The sequence below is a fragment of the Panthera uncia genome, chromosome D4, assembly GCF_023721935.1.
Source record: "Panthera uncia isolate 11264 chromosome D4, Puncia_PCG_1.0, whole genome shotgun sequence".
NCBI classification, from domain to species: Eukaryota; Metazoa; Chordata; class Mammalia; order Carnivora; family Felidae; genus Panthera; species Panthera uncia.
In genome coordinates, this window is record NC_064807.1 from 68,864,045 (window position 1) to 68,880,329 (window position 16,285).

A 16,285-nucleotide genomic window follows, 5' to 3' on the forward strand; every position below is an offset into this window, starting at 1 on the left:
AAAACTAACCTCTTTGCCTGTCTCCTCCCTGGGAAAATGGGGGGGGGGGGGGGGAATGGGGATTACAGTACCTGTCTCCTAGGATTGTTGTAAAAATTAACATAAGGGTGGCACAGGGCATATGGTTAATTCTGATTTTCATTATACAAATTTAAAAACTGTCTTAATCCTCTATTTGTTGTGTCTAGAACATAAAAATCACTTGTTTTTTTATACTCTGGGGTTTTTTCCCCCATTTTTTAAAAAACTCTTTTTAAACTGAAATCTAGTTGACACACAATGTGACATTAATTTCAAATGTACAACATGGTGATTTGACAAATTTATACATACTATGCTCACCTGTAAATGTACCTATGGTCACTATGCAACATCATTACAATACCCCTGATTATCTTCCCTATGCTGTACCTTTTATCCTTGCAGCTTATTCCGTAACTGGAAACTTCTCTCACTTCCCTTCACCCATTTTGCCCATCCATCACCCCCTCCCCCCCCCCTCCTCTGGCAACCATCAGTTCTCTGCATTTATAGGTCTGATTGTTTATTCAGTTTGGGTTTTTAGATTCCACATATAAGTGAAATCACGTCATTGCCTTACTCCATTTTGCCTAATGCTCTAGCTCCATTCATGTTGTAAATGGCAAGAACTCATTCTTTATAATATTCCATATATGTGTATATATGCGTGCATGTACATATGGTGTTTATGTGTGTGTGTGTGTTTATTATCTTTATCCAGTCATCTATCACTGAATATTTGGGTTGTTTCCCTGTCTTGGCTATTATGAATAATGCTGCAGTAAACCTACAAGTGTGTTTATCTTTTTAGTGTTTTCCTTTTTTTTTTTTTACCCCCAGTAGAATTACTGGATTGTTCACTACTTTAAATTTTTTGAGGAAACTCCACAGTTTTCCATGGTAGCTGCACCAGTTTACATTCCCACCCACAGTGCACCGGGCCCCTTTTTCTCCACATCCTTGTCAACACGTGTTACTATCTTTTTGACTCTGGCCATTCTGATCCATGTGAAGTGATACCTCATTGTGGTTTTGATTTGCTTTTCCCTGATGATGTTGAGCATCTTCTTGCGTGTCTGTGGGCCATCTGTATGCCTTCTTTGGAAAAGTGTCTCTTCAGATTCTCTGCCCACTTTTAAAATCAGATTATTACTTTGGTGTTGAGTTGTAGTTCTTTAGATCAACCCCTTATCGGGTAGGTCATTTGCAGTTATCTTCCCCCATTCAGGTTATTGCCTTTTGTTGATGGTTTCCTTCTCTGTGCAAAAGCTTTTTGGTTTGGGGTAGTCCCAAGTTCATTTTTGCTTTTCTTTTCCCCTGCCTGAGGAGATGCATTAGAAAAATGTGGCTAGGGCTGATGTCAGAGTACTAGGGCATTTTACACTTTCGAGTTTCTCACAGTCGGGTCTTTAGTCCACTTAGGTTTGTATACGGTGTAAGAAAGTGGTCCAGTTTCATCTCTGGCATGTAGCTGCCCAATTTTCCCACTACCATTGATTGGAGACCATCTTCTCTCCATTGTATACTATGGTGTCTTTTGTCACAGGCTGACCACTAGGCTCTCTATTCTGTAGCACTCATCTATGAAACCCTTAATGTTCTTGCCTTTCATTAAAGACTCAGGACTTCAACACTCTTTACCACTTAGGTAAGTATGTCTATCAGGCCTATAAAACCAGTCTCTTAAGATACTTGGAGGGAATCAAAGTTCCCATGGAAATGTTTGCAGAACTCCCTTGTGAGGCAACCACGAAGTTCTGCTGATAGAACATGACTCAGTTACCACTAGCAAAACAGCAGCTCACTGTAACTTTCGAGACAGGAATCTCAAAACCAGAGAAATTCCTTCCTGGATGGACCTCAATTTTGGTCACGAGGATCAGTCAGAGGGGATTTGCCTGCTAGAAAAGAGAATACGATTTTCTCTGTTCATAGGAGTCAAACAATTTTAACATAGTACTCTATTACCTGCATTGCCCCCAACAAGATTTTTAACCTTAATCAATAGCCTAGGGCATCCTGGGTGACTCAGTTAAGTGTGCAACTCTTGATTTTGGCTCAGGTCATGATCTCACAGTTCCCAGGTTTGAGCCCCATGTCGGGCTGTGCCGACAGTGAGGAGCCTGCTTAGGATTCTGTCTCCCTCTCTTTCTGCCCCTCTCCTGTGCTCACTTGCTCTCAAAATAAATAAACTTCAGGTGCCTCTTCTGCTGTCCCTTAAAAAACAAAAAACAAAATCAATGGCCACCAAGGTCACTAAGAAGTTACCACCTACTGGCCACATTTCACCTATCTGAAAGCTATTCAAAGACACCAGACAGTTTTAAAAAGGGTAGAATTAATATTTTATTGTCACTTATAATCAGATGGCAGTTGGGTATATAGTCTTCACACTTGATCTTTCCTTTTTTGTAAATAAAAAAAATTACAAGTTTTCAAGAGCCAATGGCTGGTTATGTTTTCAGAAAACATAATTAGATTAATTCATTGATGGTAGCTTCAAGTTTTTCCTTATTAGCTCCAGAAAATTCACCCACCTGTTAAGAGAATATTGAATTGCAGTTAGATGTAGCACCGTAACCTTGTTTTGTGACTAAGCTATCACAGAATGGGGAAAGGAGGGGGAGAGCAGAGGGAGCGGGAGTATCATCTTACTTGAAAGACTGGTCGTTATCCAGAGATACATACATTTTAAGTTAAGAAACAAACACAAACTAAGAGGGGGGAATAAAAAGCCCTGAAGGCTGAGGTACAATTTCTTACGCAAATCTCTCTCAAAGATAAATGTACTTTATAAATATGAAGCACGAATCATGGTGGATCTTCTAACAAAGATCAATTTTCAATTAGATGTCCCAGTATGTACTGAAATCACTGAAGAATAACCTATTTACATATTCTTAAAAGTAGACAATGGGGACAGGATTCCCAATGTGAAGGAATAAGTCCCTTCAGTGTCTTAATTTACACCGTGTTTTCCTATTGTCCAGCTGGATTTAAGGTCAAATGTACCTACCTTCTGTCCCTTTTTAAAAAACTGGAAGGTTGGCATGCATTTGACTTCACACTCTGAAGCAACATCCTGTGTGGGGCGGGGAGAGGATGAAAACAAGACTATTAAGCTCTGGCCTAAGTAATCCCAGATGTTCCCCCCCCCCCCCCCCCCCCCCCCCCGTTATACACCTCATTTAAGCATATGAAGAATGACAGAATGAATGTAATGGCAGCACAAAACCCAAACTCGTTATAGTCTCAATGAAAATTAACATGTACTCTCCTCTTTGAGGGCCACCAATAAGCAGAATGCTACTGGCCTCAGATATATACAGTGACCCAGTGAGCTCTTTAATCCAATTCTATGTCGGCTAGTTCAAGTATAAAGAAGCAGTAACAAATTCTGCTGTACGTATGTATACTCAGGATTTTAATCTTAACTATTCCTCAGAATCAGCACTTGCCTTCTTTGCTCCTAAGTTTTCTGAGTCTTTATTATGGGAATAGAGTCCATACATGAAGGTCATAAAGACTAAAACCCAGCATTAGCAAGAGGAACAACAATTCACTTGCCCAAGAATTGTTCAAGAACAAAGTCCTATAACCCAAAGGCAAAGTTCCACACTGTTTTTTTTCTGCTTTTAATTAAACATTGACTTGTAGATTCTCAAACTTGGCTGCATATCAAGAAACAGAGGTCCCTGGAGTATCAAACGTTCCTTAATTCTGTTACAGGAACACTAAACGAGAACCTCTAACACCCCCCTACCCCCACCATACCTTTTTCACACAGGGTTTGGAGGGAAATGCCTCAGGAAATGGTTGGGTTTGGACAAGCGTTCAGGTGAAAAGATCCATTAGGGATTGAAAATATCAGCATGGTCCTCAAGAGGCTTGGGAAAGAAATGTAGAACCACACAGCAGCTAAGGAGCAAAAAGCAGTGAAGGACAGCAACCAAGGAGGCTGAACTCTGAGAACCAGATTTCAGAAACCAAACAGTTTACAGAGGAAAGAAAGGCATCACGGTGACTTCTAATATACAATTTGGGAGGGCACAGGACTATAAAAATGGAGTGATCTCTCTGAGCCACTGGTAATGGCAGTATGCCAGCTTATTAATTTGACCTCTTCCTCTGAGACTGGAAAGAAAAGTGTGGTTTTACAGCTTTATAAATTTGCATTGTTGGTAGCCTGGGCAGGAAAGGGTAGTGGATAATACTGTCGGAGTTCCTTTTGGATATCCTTGACTCTTCCTCTAAATGCTGGCTAACACAGAGGCACAAGGACAGTAATGACTGGAGTAAAAATGGCTAACAGGTTCTGAACGCCTAGGGAAACTACTAAGAACATGCGATAAGACCACCACATAAAATTCCAATAATTCCCTTGTAGCAAGAGCATCCAAGATTGAAAACGTGGTGAAGAGTTGACAGGAAGACTATGAACTGCCCATGTCAAGGTTCTGGAGGAGTACTCAGAAAATCAGAAGATGGTAAGTTAGGCTGGGGGGCTGACTTAGGTAAAAGACTGAAAACTGGTCATCTGAGGGGCTGAATCTGATCCAGATACACTGCTTGGCTCATGCAAGAGCTTAAGAACAAATCTTTGCATTGGCTGCCCACTAGCAGATCCTTCTCACACTGGAGTATCTGGAAACACTGGGCTCATCCCTCACAGCACTGGGGAGAGCAGCTGTTTGGTATAGCCCCTTCCCTCTCTTACACACACGGAAGCCATCGGTTGGACACCACCTTTCATCCAGGCAGTTGGCAAAAGGCTCAAAGTAAAAGGGTGTTTGTGTTATATTCATGGTAGAAGGGCAGCAGCCTGGAAAGGATAAGCCACCCTCTTCCCCACTTATTTTTCCTTTCTTAATGTTTTATTTACCTTTTGAGAGAGCACAAGTGGTGCACAAGTGGAGGCAGAGAGAGGGGGACCGAGGATCCAAAGCAGGCTCTTCACTGGTAACAGTGAGCCTGATGTGGGGCTCAAACTCAGGAACCATGAGATCATGGCCTGAGCCAAAGCTGGATGCTCAACTTGGACGTTCAACCTACTGAGCCATCCAGGTGCACTGCCCCCCCACCCCGCCCCCTCCACTTCTAATTAGAAACTCACCGGGGGAGTGAGCTGCATCACACACAAAGGCAGGTAAAACAGTGCTGGCCAGTCGTCATAACTTTCTGCTGAGAAAGCTTTATCAGCAGAAAATACAGGGTCTCGTCTCATTCAATGGATGTGACAGTCTAATCGATGTTCTCAGGATTCTGGATGTCTTCTGCCTCAACTAGCCAGAGACCAGCGTTCCTGCGTTGGTACAACTGCTGAATTTACAATAAAATAAATCCTGAGGCACCTGAGTGGCTCAGTAGGTCAAGCTTCCATTCTCGATTCTGGCTCAAGTCATGATCTCATGGTTGATGGGATCAAGCCCCAAGTTGGGCTCTGTGCTGACAGTGCAGAGCCTGCTTGGGACTCTCTCAGTAAGAGACTTATTAAACAAGGGACTTATAAAAAACTAAATCCCCAAACTGGAAAATAGACGAATACTCAGAAGTGGTGCCAAGGCTCTGTGATAGCATTCAAAAAATCCTGGGGCATCTGCATGGCTCAGTCCATTAAATGTCTGACGCTTGATTTGGGCTCAGGTCACCATCTCATGGTTTATGAGCTCAAACCTGCTTGGAATTCTCTCTCCTCTCAAAATAAGATGAACAAGATGTATTTTTTAAATTTTAAAAATCGCACTCAAATCTTTAACTAAAACTTTACCATGTAAAGCATTTAGAATTTGCTTTCATTAGGTGTGAAGGTGGTTTTGTTTTGCTTTGTTTATGGTATGGAATCCTAGGTCGCCTTGATTCCCAAAAGTGAGGCTTTGTTATTTCCAATTTCTGTACATCCTTGTGACTAAATCCTCAGACACATCTTAGGGCAAAAACCTTAAAGTGAAACTGATGGGCCTAGGAAGATCATTTTCATTTTATAGAAGTATAACCTACATTCAAGGCAAAAAATTGGAAGAAGGAAACCAGTCCTAATCTGTACAAGTCACCATAAACATCTCACCAGTGTACCTAAATGCTTTTCTTTATAAAACCTATCCTGCGCGCACGGTAACACACCTGTATATTCAGTATAATATATACATACAGTGGACTTTTCCCCGTGAAAAAGTACACAATCATTTTTTATGGCCTAATAGCAGCTGCTGTATGGAGGTATCACCACTGGAACTAGTCCACTGGTCAATAAGTAAAAGGCTTTGATTTTTGCTTAACGTAAACACTTGCATCTTCCTATGCAAATATCTACATCCTGGGTCAATCACCACCCCTGGAAGTAGAACTGCTAAGACAAAGAACATGTTTTTGAATAGGCTTCAAGCCCAGCGCAGAGCCAATGTGGGGCTTGGACTCATAACTCTGAGATCAAGACCTGAGCTGAGATTAAGAGGTGGACACTTAACCAACTGAGCCACCCAGGCACCCCAAACATGCTCCTTTTCAAAGCTCTAGACACACATTCATATTGGGAGGTACTTCAGTACATATCAATTTCAGTATTTATCATGATTTTTGCCACCTAGTCTGACTTCACTTGATCAAATCCATCAGCCCTTCTCTACCCCATTCATTAAAAGTGCGAGCTTGAGCATTAAACAGACTTCAGGTCTGTGATTGAATTTTTCCAGGCCCATTTCCTCAGTGGCAAGAGTAAAAACAGTTCTGTTCTTGAGATTATGAAAGCCAGGGCCATCAATGTGCTTAACAGCTCCATCATTTCTGGAAATATGTTCAGTATTTACTAGGATTTTTGTTTGAATGTCTTCTAGGTTAGGGGCGCTTGGGTGGCTCAGTCAGTTGAGCATCCGGCTTCAGCTCGGGTCATGATCTCATGTTTCATGGGTTCGACAACTGTGCCAACAACTCAGAGCCCGGAACCTGCCTCGGATTCTGTGTCTCCTCTCTCTGCCCCTCCCCCACTTGCACTCTCAAAAATAAACATTAGAAAACAAATTTTAACGGAGGGAGAAATGCAACATCTTAACTCCAAACTGTTAATGATTAATACACGTTTAAATAGAGTTGATCCTATTTTTTTTTTTGAACCGTCTATTCTGTTCCATGCGTATACCTACCTACATTACAAGACTACATTGTTTTAATAAGGGCAGCTAATACACTGTATTTTTACGGGGCTTTTCCTTTCTCATTTCCCACAACTTCTCTCCCAATTAGTGTTTGTTTTTTAAAAATACTTTCCTGACTGTATTTTTTCAGAATGGCACACTGAGATCTAATCAGACCAACTTGGGAGTACTCCATTTTAATAATACTGAGTCACTATCCAGGAACATAGTACGCCCATCTATTAATATCTTTTATGGACTTCAGTCAAGTTTTAGTTCATAACTAGCATTTGATCTCTACTCTCTAAAATTAGTATTTCTTTCTACTACTTGTTCTATGGACTAATTTGCCTATTCCTATAGTGACTTGAAAGGTATTCATACTTAAAAATTTAGTTACATTTGAAGCCTTAAACATTCTCCATCCTAAGTTTATCACGTTCCTCACTTAACTAGTCCACCCCCTAATGACACCCCCAACTCCTATTTTTTGTAAACAATCTGGAATTTTAAAAAAAATTACATAAAGCAAAATTCAGTTTTTACAGGGTGTTTAAGTTCTGGGAGTTCTGACAAATGCATAGTCAGGTAACATCAAAATCAAGATACAGACCGGTTCCCTTGCTCACCTACAATCTCCTCAGCAGCCCCTTGATACTCAAGTCCTCCCCTACCCCAATCTGTTCTCCATCCCTCTGGTTTTGCCCAATCTCAGATTTGTATACGTCTTTATCAGTAAGTGTAATAAGACTACTTTTTCTCTTATTAAATTTAGTTTCATTGGTTTTCAGCTTAGAATTCCATACAGCCAAAGTAACTTCAAACCTGCTTTTGTCATTTCTACGAAGTCCTTCCTGGCTGTTCTAATCAAAACGGCAACATACGGCGGTTCTAAAAGGCTGCACAACCATCGGGTCTAAATTACTTTGTTTCTTGTTTTAATTTACAAAATAAGTATCCTACCCTGTACAGAGTTGGGAGTAGAGCCCAGCATTTTCAAAAGGGCTGGTACCCCTCAAAATGATTTTGAGGGCCACATGGTGTGTCCACACCTCCTGATGGTCTGTTTGAATCTATTACACCTAAAAGCTAACTTCTTCCTGCCCAAGTGCTTACAGAGTCTTCTATCTATTAAAACTGTATGTTGCTTATGCCAAAGACAGTACAAAGTACCCTAAGGCTGAAATTCAGCAGGAATTATCTGCACAAAAATTTAAACTAGTTCAGTCATTAATAATTTCACCCATTAATGACAGAATCTAATACGGAGAAATGTGACTGATGTACTTTTTATCCCTGGTCTCGATTTTACAATCGAAATGAGGGGATGCTTTTACCTAGAGCTGCAAAGCAACTGGAGGATCTACTCCTGTGACTTGGAAATTCCCCGAGGAAAAACTGGCTGATTGTTTAATGAACTGCTTTTTGACAGAACTGGCAAGGAGGGTAATTCAGAATGGCGAGGTGAGTAGGTGCTGACAGCAGTTATTATGTGTAGGTGACCAACGGGTTCTTACTCCCTAACAGATCGAGGAGGCTATTTAGATGGTAATAGTACCACAAAAGTAGTCAAAGAAAAATCCTGTACGGTGCTCAATCTTTAGAATATGGAGGCAAAGTGAAAAGTCCCCAACTTGTGAGAGGGTCACTCCAAGGTCTAGAAACGTTCAGGGTGTGTACGCTAACCAGACAGAAAGGAGGAGTTCTCTCACATAGAGTCCTTGACTGCTTTGCACATCTCCTTCCCCGAGGTTTTAGACTCAGGCAGTGAAAGCACCTGCCCTCGGTCCAGCAAGGTGCAAGAGTCCGCCCTGGCAGGCTCTGCTTCAACTGACCTAGCCCTCCTCTTGTGCTGTAGCCCCATCACCTGCTCTATGCAGGCAACTGTCATCAGAGCTCTCATGAGGATTAAGTGACCTAACGCGGGCAGAGCACCTAGCAGGTTGTCCTGTCACATAAAAACTTTGGAGAGTCGCTTGCTATCTGATAGGGCCATAGTACCAGTCAGAAATTTCTCTAGTCCCTTCCAGGTGCCATTTTCACATGCCTACAGTGATCATATAAAAAAAGTAAGTCTGTAAATTAGGTTTAGATCGGGAGCTAGAATTTTTTTCCCAAGCACATGCTATCTACTGTCATTTTGTTAAAACTCTGGGACACATCAGAACAATAACGTCATCATTTAATAAATTCATTCCACACCCACTACGCTTTACCACAGCCAAGTAAATAAGACAGGGTCTCTCATCCCAAGAAACTTATAGGCACTAATGGTAAAGGACAGACAAAAGAATACACCACTAGCTAAGATTCACCGAACGTGTGCCAGGCCCTGTTCTCGGCACCTTCTACGTATTAGGTCATGGAATCCTGACAACCACTACTTTGTGATGTTGGATAAGCACTGCCATTTTACAGAGGCTCAAACAGGCACAGCTGATAAAGGATGGAGCTGGAAAATAAGGCAGGCCACCTAAATATGGGGTCCTCCCCAATCCACTACCATAAACGCAAGGGGAAAGGAGGGGCAGAGGACATCATGGAGACACAGAGGAAAGGGAACTAACTTAGTCCAGGTATAAAAGGGGGTAAGTGGAGAAAGGTTCCTGGAGAAGATGTGAAGCATATGACTAGGAGTTTGTTAGGTATGAAAGGGAAGGATGAGCCAGGTAGATAGAGAGGACCTCACCAGTAAAGGTACGAGTATAGAATGAGAAAAGGTGCTTAGAAAAAGCGATGTGGTGTCGACAGGTGCTTACAGGTTTGGAAAGTACTGCCACATACTTGTTTTTATAAACCTTTCAGGACCTTTACTAAACATTCCAGGTTTGCTCAATGAAAAAGCCACACTTGGAGGTTGATGGGGCAGGTGTCAAGATCCGGGCACAGAGAAGAACCAGAGCTGAAGGGAGAAGAGAGGCTGGCCTAAAGGAGAAGTCCTGCAGCCAGGCCTGGAACCCGCGTGAGCACCCTTACTGCCGTAGCATACCCTACACCCTCCTGCCCCCCTGGGGCTAAGGGAAAAACGTGCATGTACCTGTAAAGAACTCCCAGGTGCTGTTCTTGAACACGAACAGGCACACTCCTAGTTCAGTGGGCTGCTTACGAGGCAAGTCATGTGCCAGGAACTCGATCTGCACCCACCCTACACCAGAGCCTCCTCTACAGTACCGCATCTTAAATCCTGACTCTGCCACTAACTGTAACTCCGTGGATCACTCCTCTGGGTTTATCCTCATCTGTAAAACGGGGATGGGTAGCAGAAAGGCATCTGGAACAGACCCGGGCAGAACAAGTATTTGTAATGCTAATGTAACGCTAACACAGAATGCTAAACAAGTATTTGTAAAGTTAATTTCCCCTAAATTACACTCGGCTCTCTATCAAGCACCTTGGTGTCGGTTCTTTCAAACATTTGGGCTTTCTAATTGATTAAAATCAAGCAAGATGATTGTGACTACACTTTCTCATGAATCTTAAGAGCCGTCTCTCCATTTTCCAGTCTAAGGATTTAGTTATAATCAAATTCAATTTCGATTTAATGAGCGTCTCAACTTTCAGAAAGGTGAGCGGTAAGGTAGAGCAGCCTCAACCATCTGTTTTTATGCTTATTTTATGATGTGATGTACAAAGCTCCTGAGAGCTAGGATTAAGCTCATAATTGGCACGATGACTTTTTTTAAGTGAGGGCTGTAGTCCCGGTATTATTTGACATGTATGAAAACAAGCCCTTCCAGTTCCAAGGAAAAAGCCAATGTGAAAAGCTCAGTAGTATTCCAAATTTCCAGTCACGTACCTGACAGTCATCCACATCTACTTCAAGGAACACCACGTTGGAATACTTCTCAGAGAGGGACTGGAAAATTTAAAAAAATCCAGAAAGATTCAGAACTGGGTAATGGCAGTCACTATACTCAAGCTTCTTAAATACAAACCATGATAAAAGTAGAAACTACTAATTAAAGATCTAAAGATTCAGACTAGAGACCAGGTAAGCACCAAGGACATACAGTTTCTCTGAATCAGATTCCTCCTAGTATAAAAGAATTTGACACGTCAAGCTCTGAGGCCTGAATTTCAAACAGGGCCTGGGTTTCAACTCCAAGAAAAGCAAAAACCATTTAAGACAGTTCTGACAGTTGTCTTCACTGGGCTACACATGCGTCAAAAGCAATTATTGAAGTTGTTACACTATTGCTTCTACACCAAAGGTTCAACAACAACAAAAAACACTCTGTCCTTTCCTGGCTTTGTGACCACCCACTCGAAACAGAATCTCTTATAAAACAGAACTGATTTCATACTCACATGAAAGAAGGGCTTGATCATTTTGCAAGGTCCACACCACGTGGCAGAGAAATCAACTACTACAAGTTTTTCCCCTGCACTGTTCAAGGCTTCCTGAAAAGCATACTAAGGAGAAAAAAAAGAAACGCATAGGTTAAACAGCTTCCTTTATTTCCCAAAGCCCTGATCAAACTTGATAGAATGTGATAACAAAGAACAATTCAAAGGTACTGCTTTTTAAAAATCTAAGAAGCTAAAATGAACCAAACAAACTGAAAAAAATCCCACAGAGTTGATAAGACGAAACAAGTATGATGTATATAGTTTATCTATATTCAACTGAGCAAATTAAAATAAAGACATTTGTATTACATTTCCACATCAAATCTAGGTAAATGGTAAACATTCACTAAATGGGTATCAACTCATAGAGGGTCATTTCAATTGAATAAGCCACAAAGGCACAGAATTTTGCAATGTTAAAAGCTAATACTTTATTGGGGCCCCTGGGTGCTTCAGTCAGTTAAGTGTCTGACTCTTGATCTCAGCTCAGGTCACGATTTCACAGTTATTGGGCTCTGTGCTGACAGCACAGAGCCTGGTTGGGATTCTCTCTCACTCTCTTCCTGCCCTTTCCCCACTCGTGCTCTCTCTCTCAGATAAATCAACTTAAAAGCTATTACTTTATTAATTAAAATGGTCTATAGTGGAACATGTCAAAAGCTTTAAAAAAAAAAAATCAAGGAAAAAATATCAAGGAAAATAAACCTCCTCCAAACGTTTACACTCAGGCAGTCACTGTTGACACTGGGCATATTTCCTTATACTCCCTTTAGTGGAGTTTCCAGAGATGAGATCATACTGCTTATGGTTGATGTCTGCCCTTTATCTCAAAACTCTGCTCTTACTGGTGACCAAATAATAGTTTTAGTTCTTCACGCAAAGAAGTTTCCTTAAATGTTTTTTTGCATTAGAAATGTCAAATAAAATTCCAGCAGTGAGACATGATCAAGAAATCCCTTACCACCCATCTCCCTGAGTCATTTACCAATGGTTTTGATATTGTAACCCTAGGAACCTAACCTTGGAGTTAACAAGGGGCTGCTTTTTTAATCACAATTTAATCAGTGCTTACCGAAACTGGGGCAACAAAGAGAAACCAAAACATAAACATCTGTATCTGAAGTCTAGGTTTTCTTCAAGGGAAAAATGCTGGTCACATTGGTTTAATGAAAAACTAACGTTCCCCTCCCTTGAAAGCTAAGAATCATATCAGATCTGATCCACTAAAGGAAAGTAAATACCATTAAAAAAAAAAAAAAAAAATCTAAAGTGAATTCCTCTGCAGTACAGTTACTTTTCTATATTTCTAATTTCCAACTCCTGTTTTTTGGTGAAGCAATTCACAAGTGGCATTCCCATGTCATGACTTCTATAACCTTTTCAGTTATTCAGGTACAAACTCTCACCCCACCTTCAGGGTGTGGGGAGATATTAGGTGTGTGTGAGGGGATGGGGAGAGAGAACAAATTAGAATTATAGAAATCATTTTTCCAAACCATCACCATGTTTTCCAGATGAATTTAATGCAAAGCCTTCACTAACATGATTTTTTAAAAGGTCAAACTAGCCATTCTACTGCAAGAACCAGGTTAGACAGGAAAAAAGTCAATGAATGATAACGTCCAATCAGATGAATGCACTGTTTTGTGAACATGGTTGGCTCCCAGTAAATACCTGAGATTACTTTCAACACAAAATATTATTCAAACACTCTCAAAGGTTCCCTCAAACCTTCTGATTTGCTGAATCAAATTCTAGCAAAACTACGTAAAATTCTGAAAAACAAAAAACAAAAAACAAAAAACAAACAAACCATGCAACAATAACTTTTGGCTTAACTGAAGAGTTACAGAGCCAGGTATGTGTAGAGGTCACAACAAATTGTCTTCTCCTGATACTTAAGTTGGTCTTAAAGAGACATCAATTGGAAAACGATTCAAGATTATCTCACGAGGTCTAACTCCCAGAAATTAACTATGAGGATAAATAAAGGTCCCCATCACGGACATAAATACTCAGAAAACAAAACAATGTATTTGGGGTAGATAAGAACAGATTCTAGGATTTCTTTTCCTAAACATACCCATTCTGAAGGTAATTAACAAGCATGAACGCTCATGTATAGAAGGTAGGCGTTCAATAAATGGCCGATGCTATTCTTAAAAAACAACACACAACTGGGTTGATTTCTTTCTCATCACACATTTACAGTCCACTTATATCTAAAATAGATCCCAGTGACTCTAAACTATCACACTTCAGAAAGAGAGGTCTTGGATGGCCAATGGCACCAACTTTAGCCCATCAGGATGGAAATCTAAGGTGTGTTCAATATTTACTAGTAACATTCAAATGAGTTTAACTTTTGATTAATGCCTCTGGGTCATAATTTTGAAGGTCAACTGATTATCAGGGTCTTTAGGCCCCAGGCTGTAGTCCTTTCTTGTGTAACCAATCTCCAGTCACCTTTGTACATGTCTTCCATTAATGAGGGGAGGAGGGTGCCATAACTATGACAGCTAAAATGGGGAAAGACTGAAAGGTGTGTTCTAGGAATTAATCGATTTTGTTTGCAGTGTATGGGGATTCTGAGACAACTACTATAAGCCACTCAAAGTCCTACTCTTTTAATGGGTTCTCACCTCTTAGGTTATACTGATGACATGGCCAGACCCTGGAGAACAACCCGTGAACTGATATTTGTCACTCAGTAGGTACTGAATAAAAATAGGAGGAACAAAACTCAATGACCTTTCCAACAAATGAGAGGGCTGCTAATTTTAATCTAAAAATTCACACAATAATAATAAAAAGGATGCCATTAGGAAAAAAAAAATTAAGGACAAGCAGATAATGAACTATAATCAATCAACATATATATAGGGAAAAGTTCAGCATCACTAAAATAAGATACAAGACCATTTTTCTTATTAATGATTTGGTCAAAGTTAGGGGGGAAATGTCACTGTTGATGGGGGTGGAGTAAAAGCACTGTCCTGTGTGGTTTGGGCATTTACAAACCTGAAATAAAAGGTTCATGTCCCTTGACCCAATCGCTGCACTGGAGGCCCTAAAAACTGCCTGAGTGTGCAGCAATGTGTTCAGATACTCAAATGATTACAAAAGCTTCTAACTACCTGAGAAGGGCTCAGGCTAAACTTGGCGGGGGGGGGGGGGGGCGGGGACGGGTAGGGAGAGGCTCAGAAAACAGGATACATAAAATAATCTCAACTACTTTGCAGGTGTTTCTAGGAAACAGAAGATCTGTCTCTGGCCAAAATTTCTACAATGACCATATACGTTTCCTGATTATAAAGTAACAAAAAGGGACCATTACAGAGAAACTTCCATTTTCGAAGCCACCCCAGCACCTCTGAGGTCCAGACATTGAAGGCGGGCGAGGGCTTGGGATGGGAGGTACCGCAGGGTAAACGCTTTGGAGGGGTTTTCCACTGTTCGAGCAACATCAATGTTCTCCCACTCACTTTTTTGACTGCATTTAACAAACACTTCTTGAGTGGCTACGGCATACCAACCAGACGCTATGTCAGGCTCAGAGTTTCCTGAGCAGCAGGGCATTAGGCTCGCAATAACTCTCGATGATGGAACACTATCCTGGACATTCCTAATAGGGCAGAACCACCACCTGGCGCGCCCGCCTCGGGGGCACTCCTGCTGCAGCGAAAACCCCCGACCGTGGGTGAATCACGGATGGGCAGGGCAGAGGAGGCCCCTGGGCCCAGTCTTGGGGACTGAGTCATTCCAAAGGCAGGGCTGCCGGAAACACGCCCAGCGCCGCAAGAGGAGGAGTCCCGAGGGCGCGGCCCCGGCCTCACTTCCTTACGGCCACCTGGGCCCCTCGGGCCTAGAGGCCGGACTCGTACTTGCGAGGGGGCTCCAGACCGGAGCCGCCCCCTGGCGTGGAGACAGCACTCGCCAAATCTGGGGCCGGGCAGCGATGGAGGCGCCCGGGGTCTTCGGCCAGGATACGCTCCCGGGGGAGTTCACGCTGCCCGCCCAACGTGGGTGATCACGCCGCCCACCGGGGAGGGAGTGGCGGCCCGCAACCCCGCGCCTCCTTCAAGGGGCCCTCCATCTCTTTGCCCGGCCCGTATCCAGAGACGGACCGGGTCCAAGGGCAGACTTCATCCCCTCAACAGGGGCTTTCCGACCACGGGGGTGCAGGAGGCGCCGTGGGGGGACGCCTGGCGCACCGGACACAGGCAGCGGGGGGCACCCGGAGCACGCCATCCAGAGCGCCCTCGCCCCTCTCCTCCCTTCCTCCGGGGCGTGCTCGGCCGCCTCGGGCGCGCCCAGGCCCGGGCTTCCCGCAGTCTCAGGCCGGACCGTCGCGTCCCCTGCCCCCAGGCTGCGGAGGGGCGCCTGCCCACCTCTCGCCCTCGCCCTCCCTGGCTACGGAGGCTGCGCGTCGCGTCCTGGCCTTCCCCGGGAAGCGCGTACCTTGCTCTCGATCTGCTTCACCATCTTGGCGGCTGGGGTCTGACAAGCGACTGTACAGACAGATGAAGGCGGATCGTAAACGCCGGACAGAGCTCGCAGAGGGCTCGGCCCGCCTTCCCTTTATAGCAACTGGGGCGGGGCGGTCGGGCGCGCGCGGCGTGCGTGTTGCGGGGGCGCGCCCGCTCGGGCCTCCCGCGCCCGCCCAGGCGCCCAGGCCAGGCCCCGCCTCCCGGAACCGTCGGGACGTCCGCTAGGGGCGGGGCCTCCCCGGGGGCGGGGCCGGCGCGGGCGCTGGGCGGGGCCCCAGGGAGTGCCCTGGACTCAAA

The 16,285-nt window shown here is 43.3% G+C and overlaps 1 protein-coding gene across 1 annotated transcript; it reads right to left on the reverse strand.

Annotated features, from left to right (window-relative positions):
• Window positions 1-825: 825 nt before the first annotated feature.
• On the reverse strand, window positions 826-16,075 carry TXN (thioredoxin). Its single transcript, XM_049636985.1, has 5 exons — window positions 15,960-16,075; window positions 11,457-11,561; window positions 10,945-11,004; window positions 3,038-3,103; window positions 826-2,558 (listed from the first exon to the last, which is right to left on the reverse strand). Exons 1-5 carry the CDS (start codon window positions 15,981-15,983, stop codon window positions 2,496-2,498), a joined length of 318 nt encoding a protein of 105 aa, XP_049492942.1. The 5' UTR covers window positions 15,984-16,075; the 3' UTR covers window positions 826-2,495.
• Window positions 16,076-16,285: the final 210 nt, after the last annotated feature.

Excerpts from the sequence above, each read along its gene's own strand:
- TXN (XM_049636985.1), bottom strand. The coding sequence starts at position 15,983 with ATGGTGAAGCAGATCGAGAGCAAG. Across the intron at positions 11,562-15,959 it reads TGAAGCAGATCGAGAGCAAG|TATGCTTTTCAGGAAGCCTT; the intron begins GTACGCGCTTCC and ends TTTTCTCCTTAG. Across the intron at positions 3,104-10,944 it reads TAGATGTGGATGACTGTCAG|GATGTTGCTTCAGAGTGTGA; the intron begins GTACGTGACTGG and ends CGCCCCACACAG.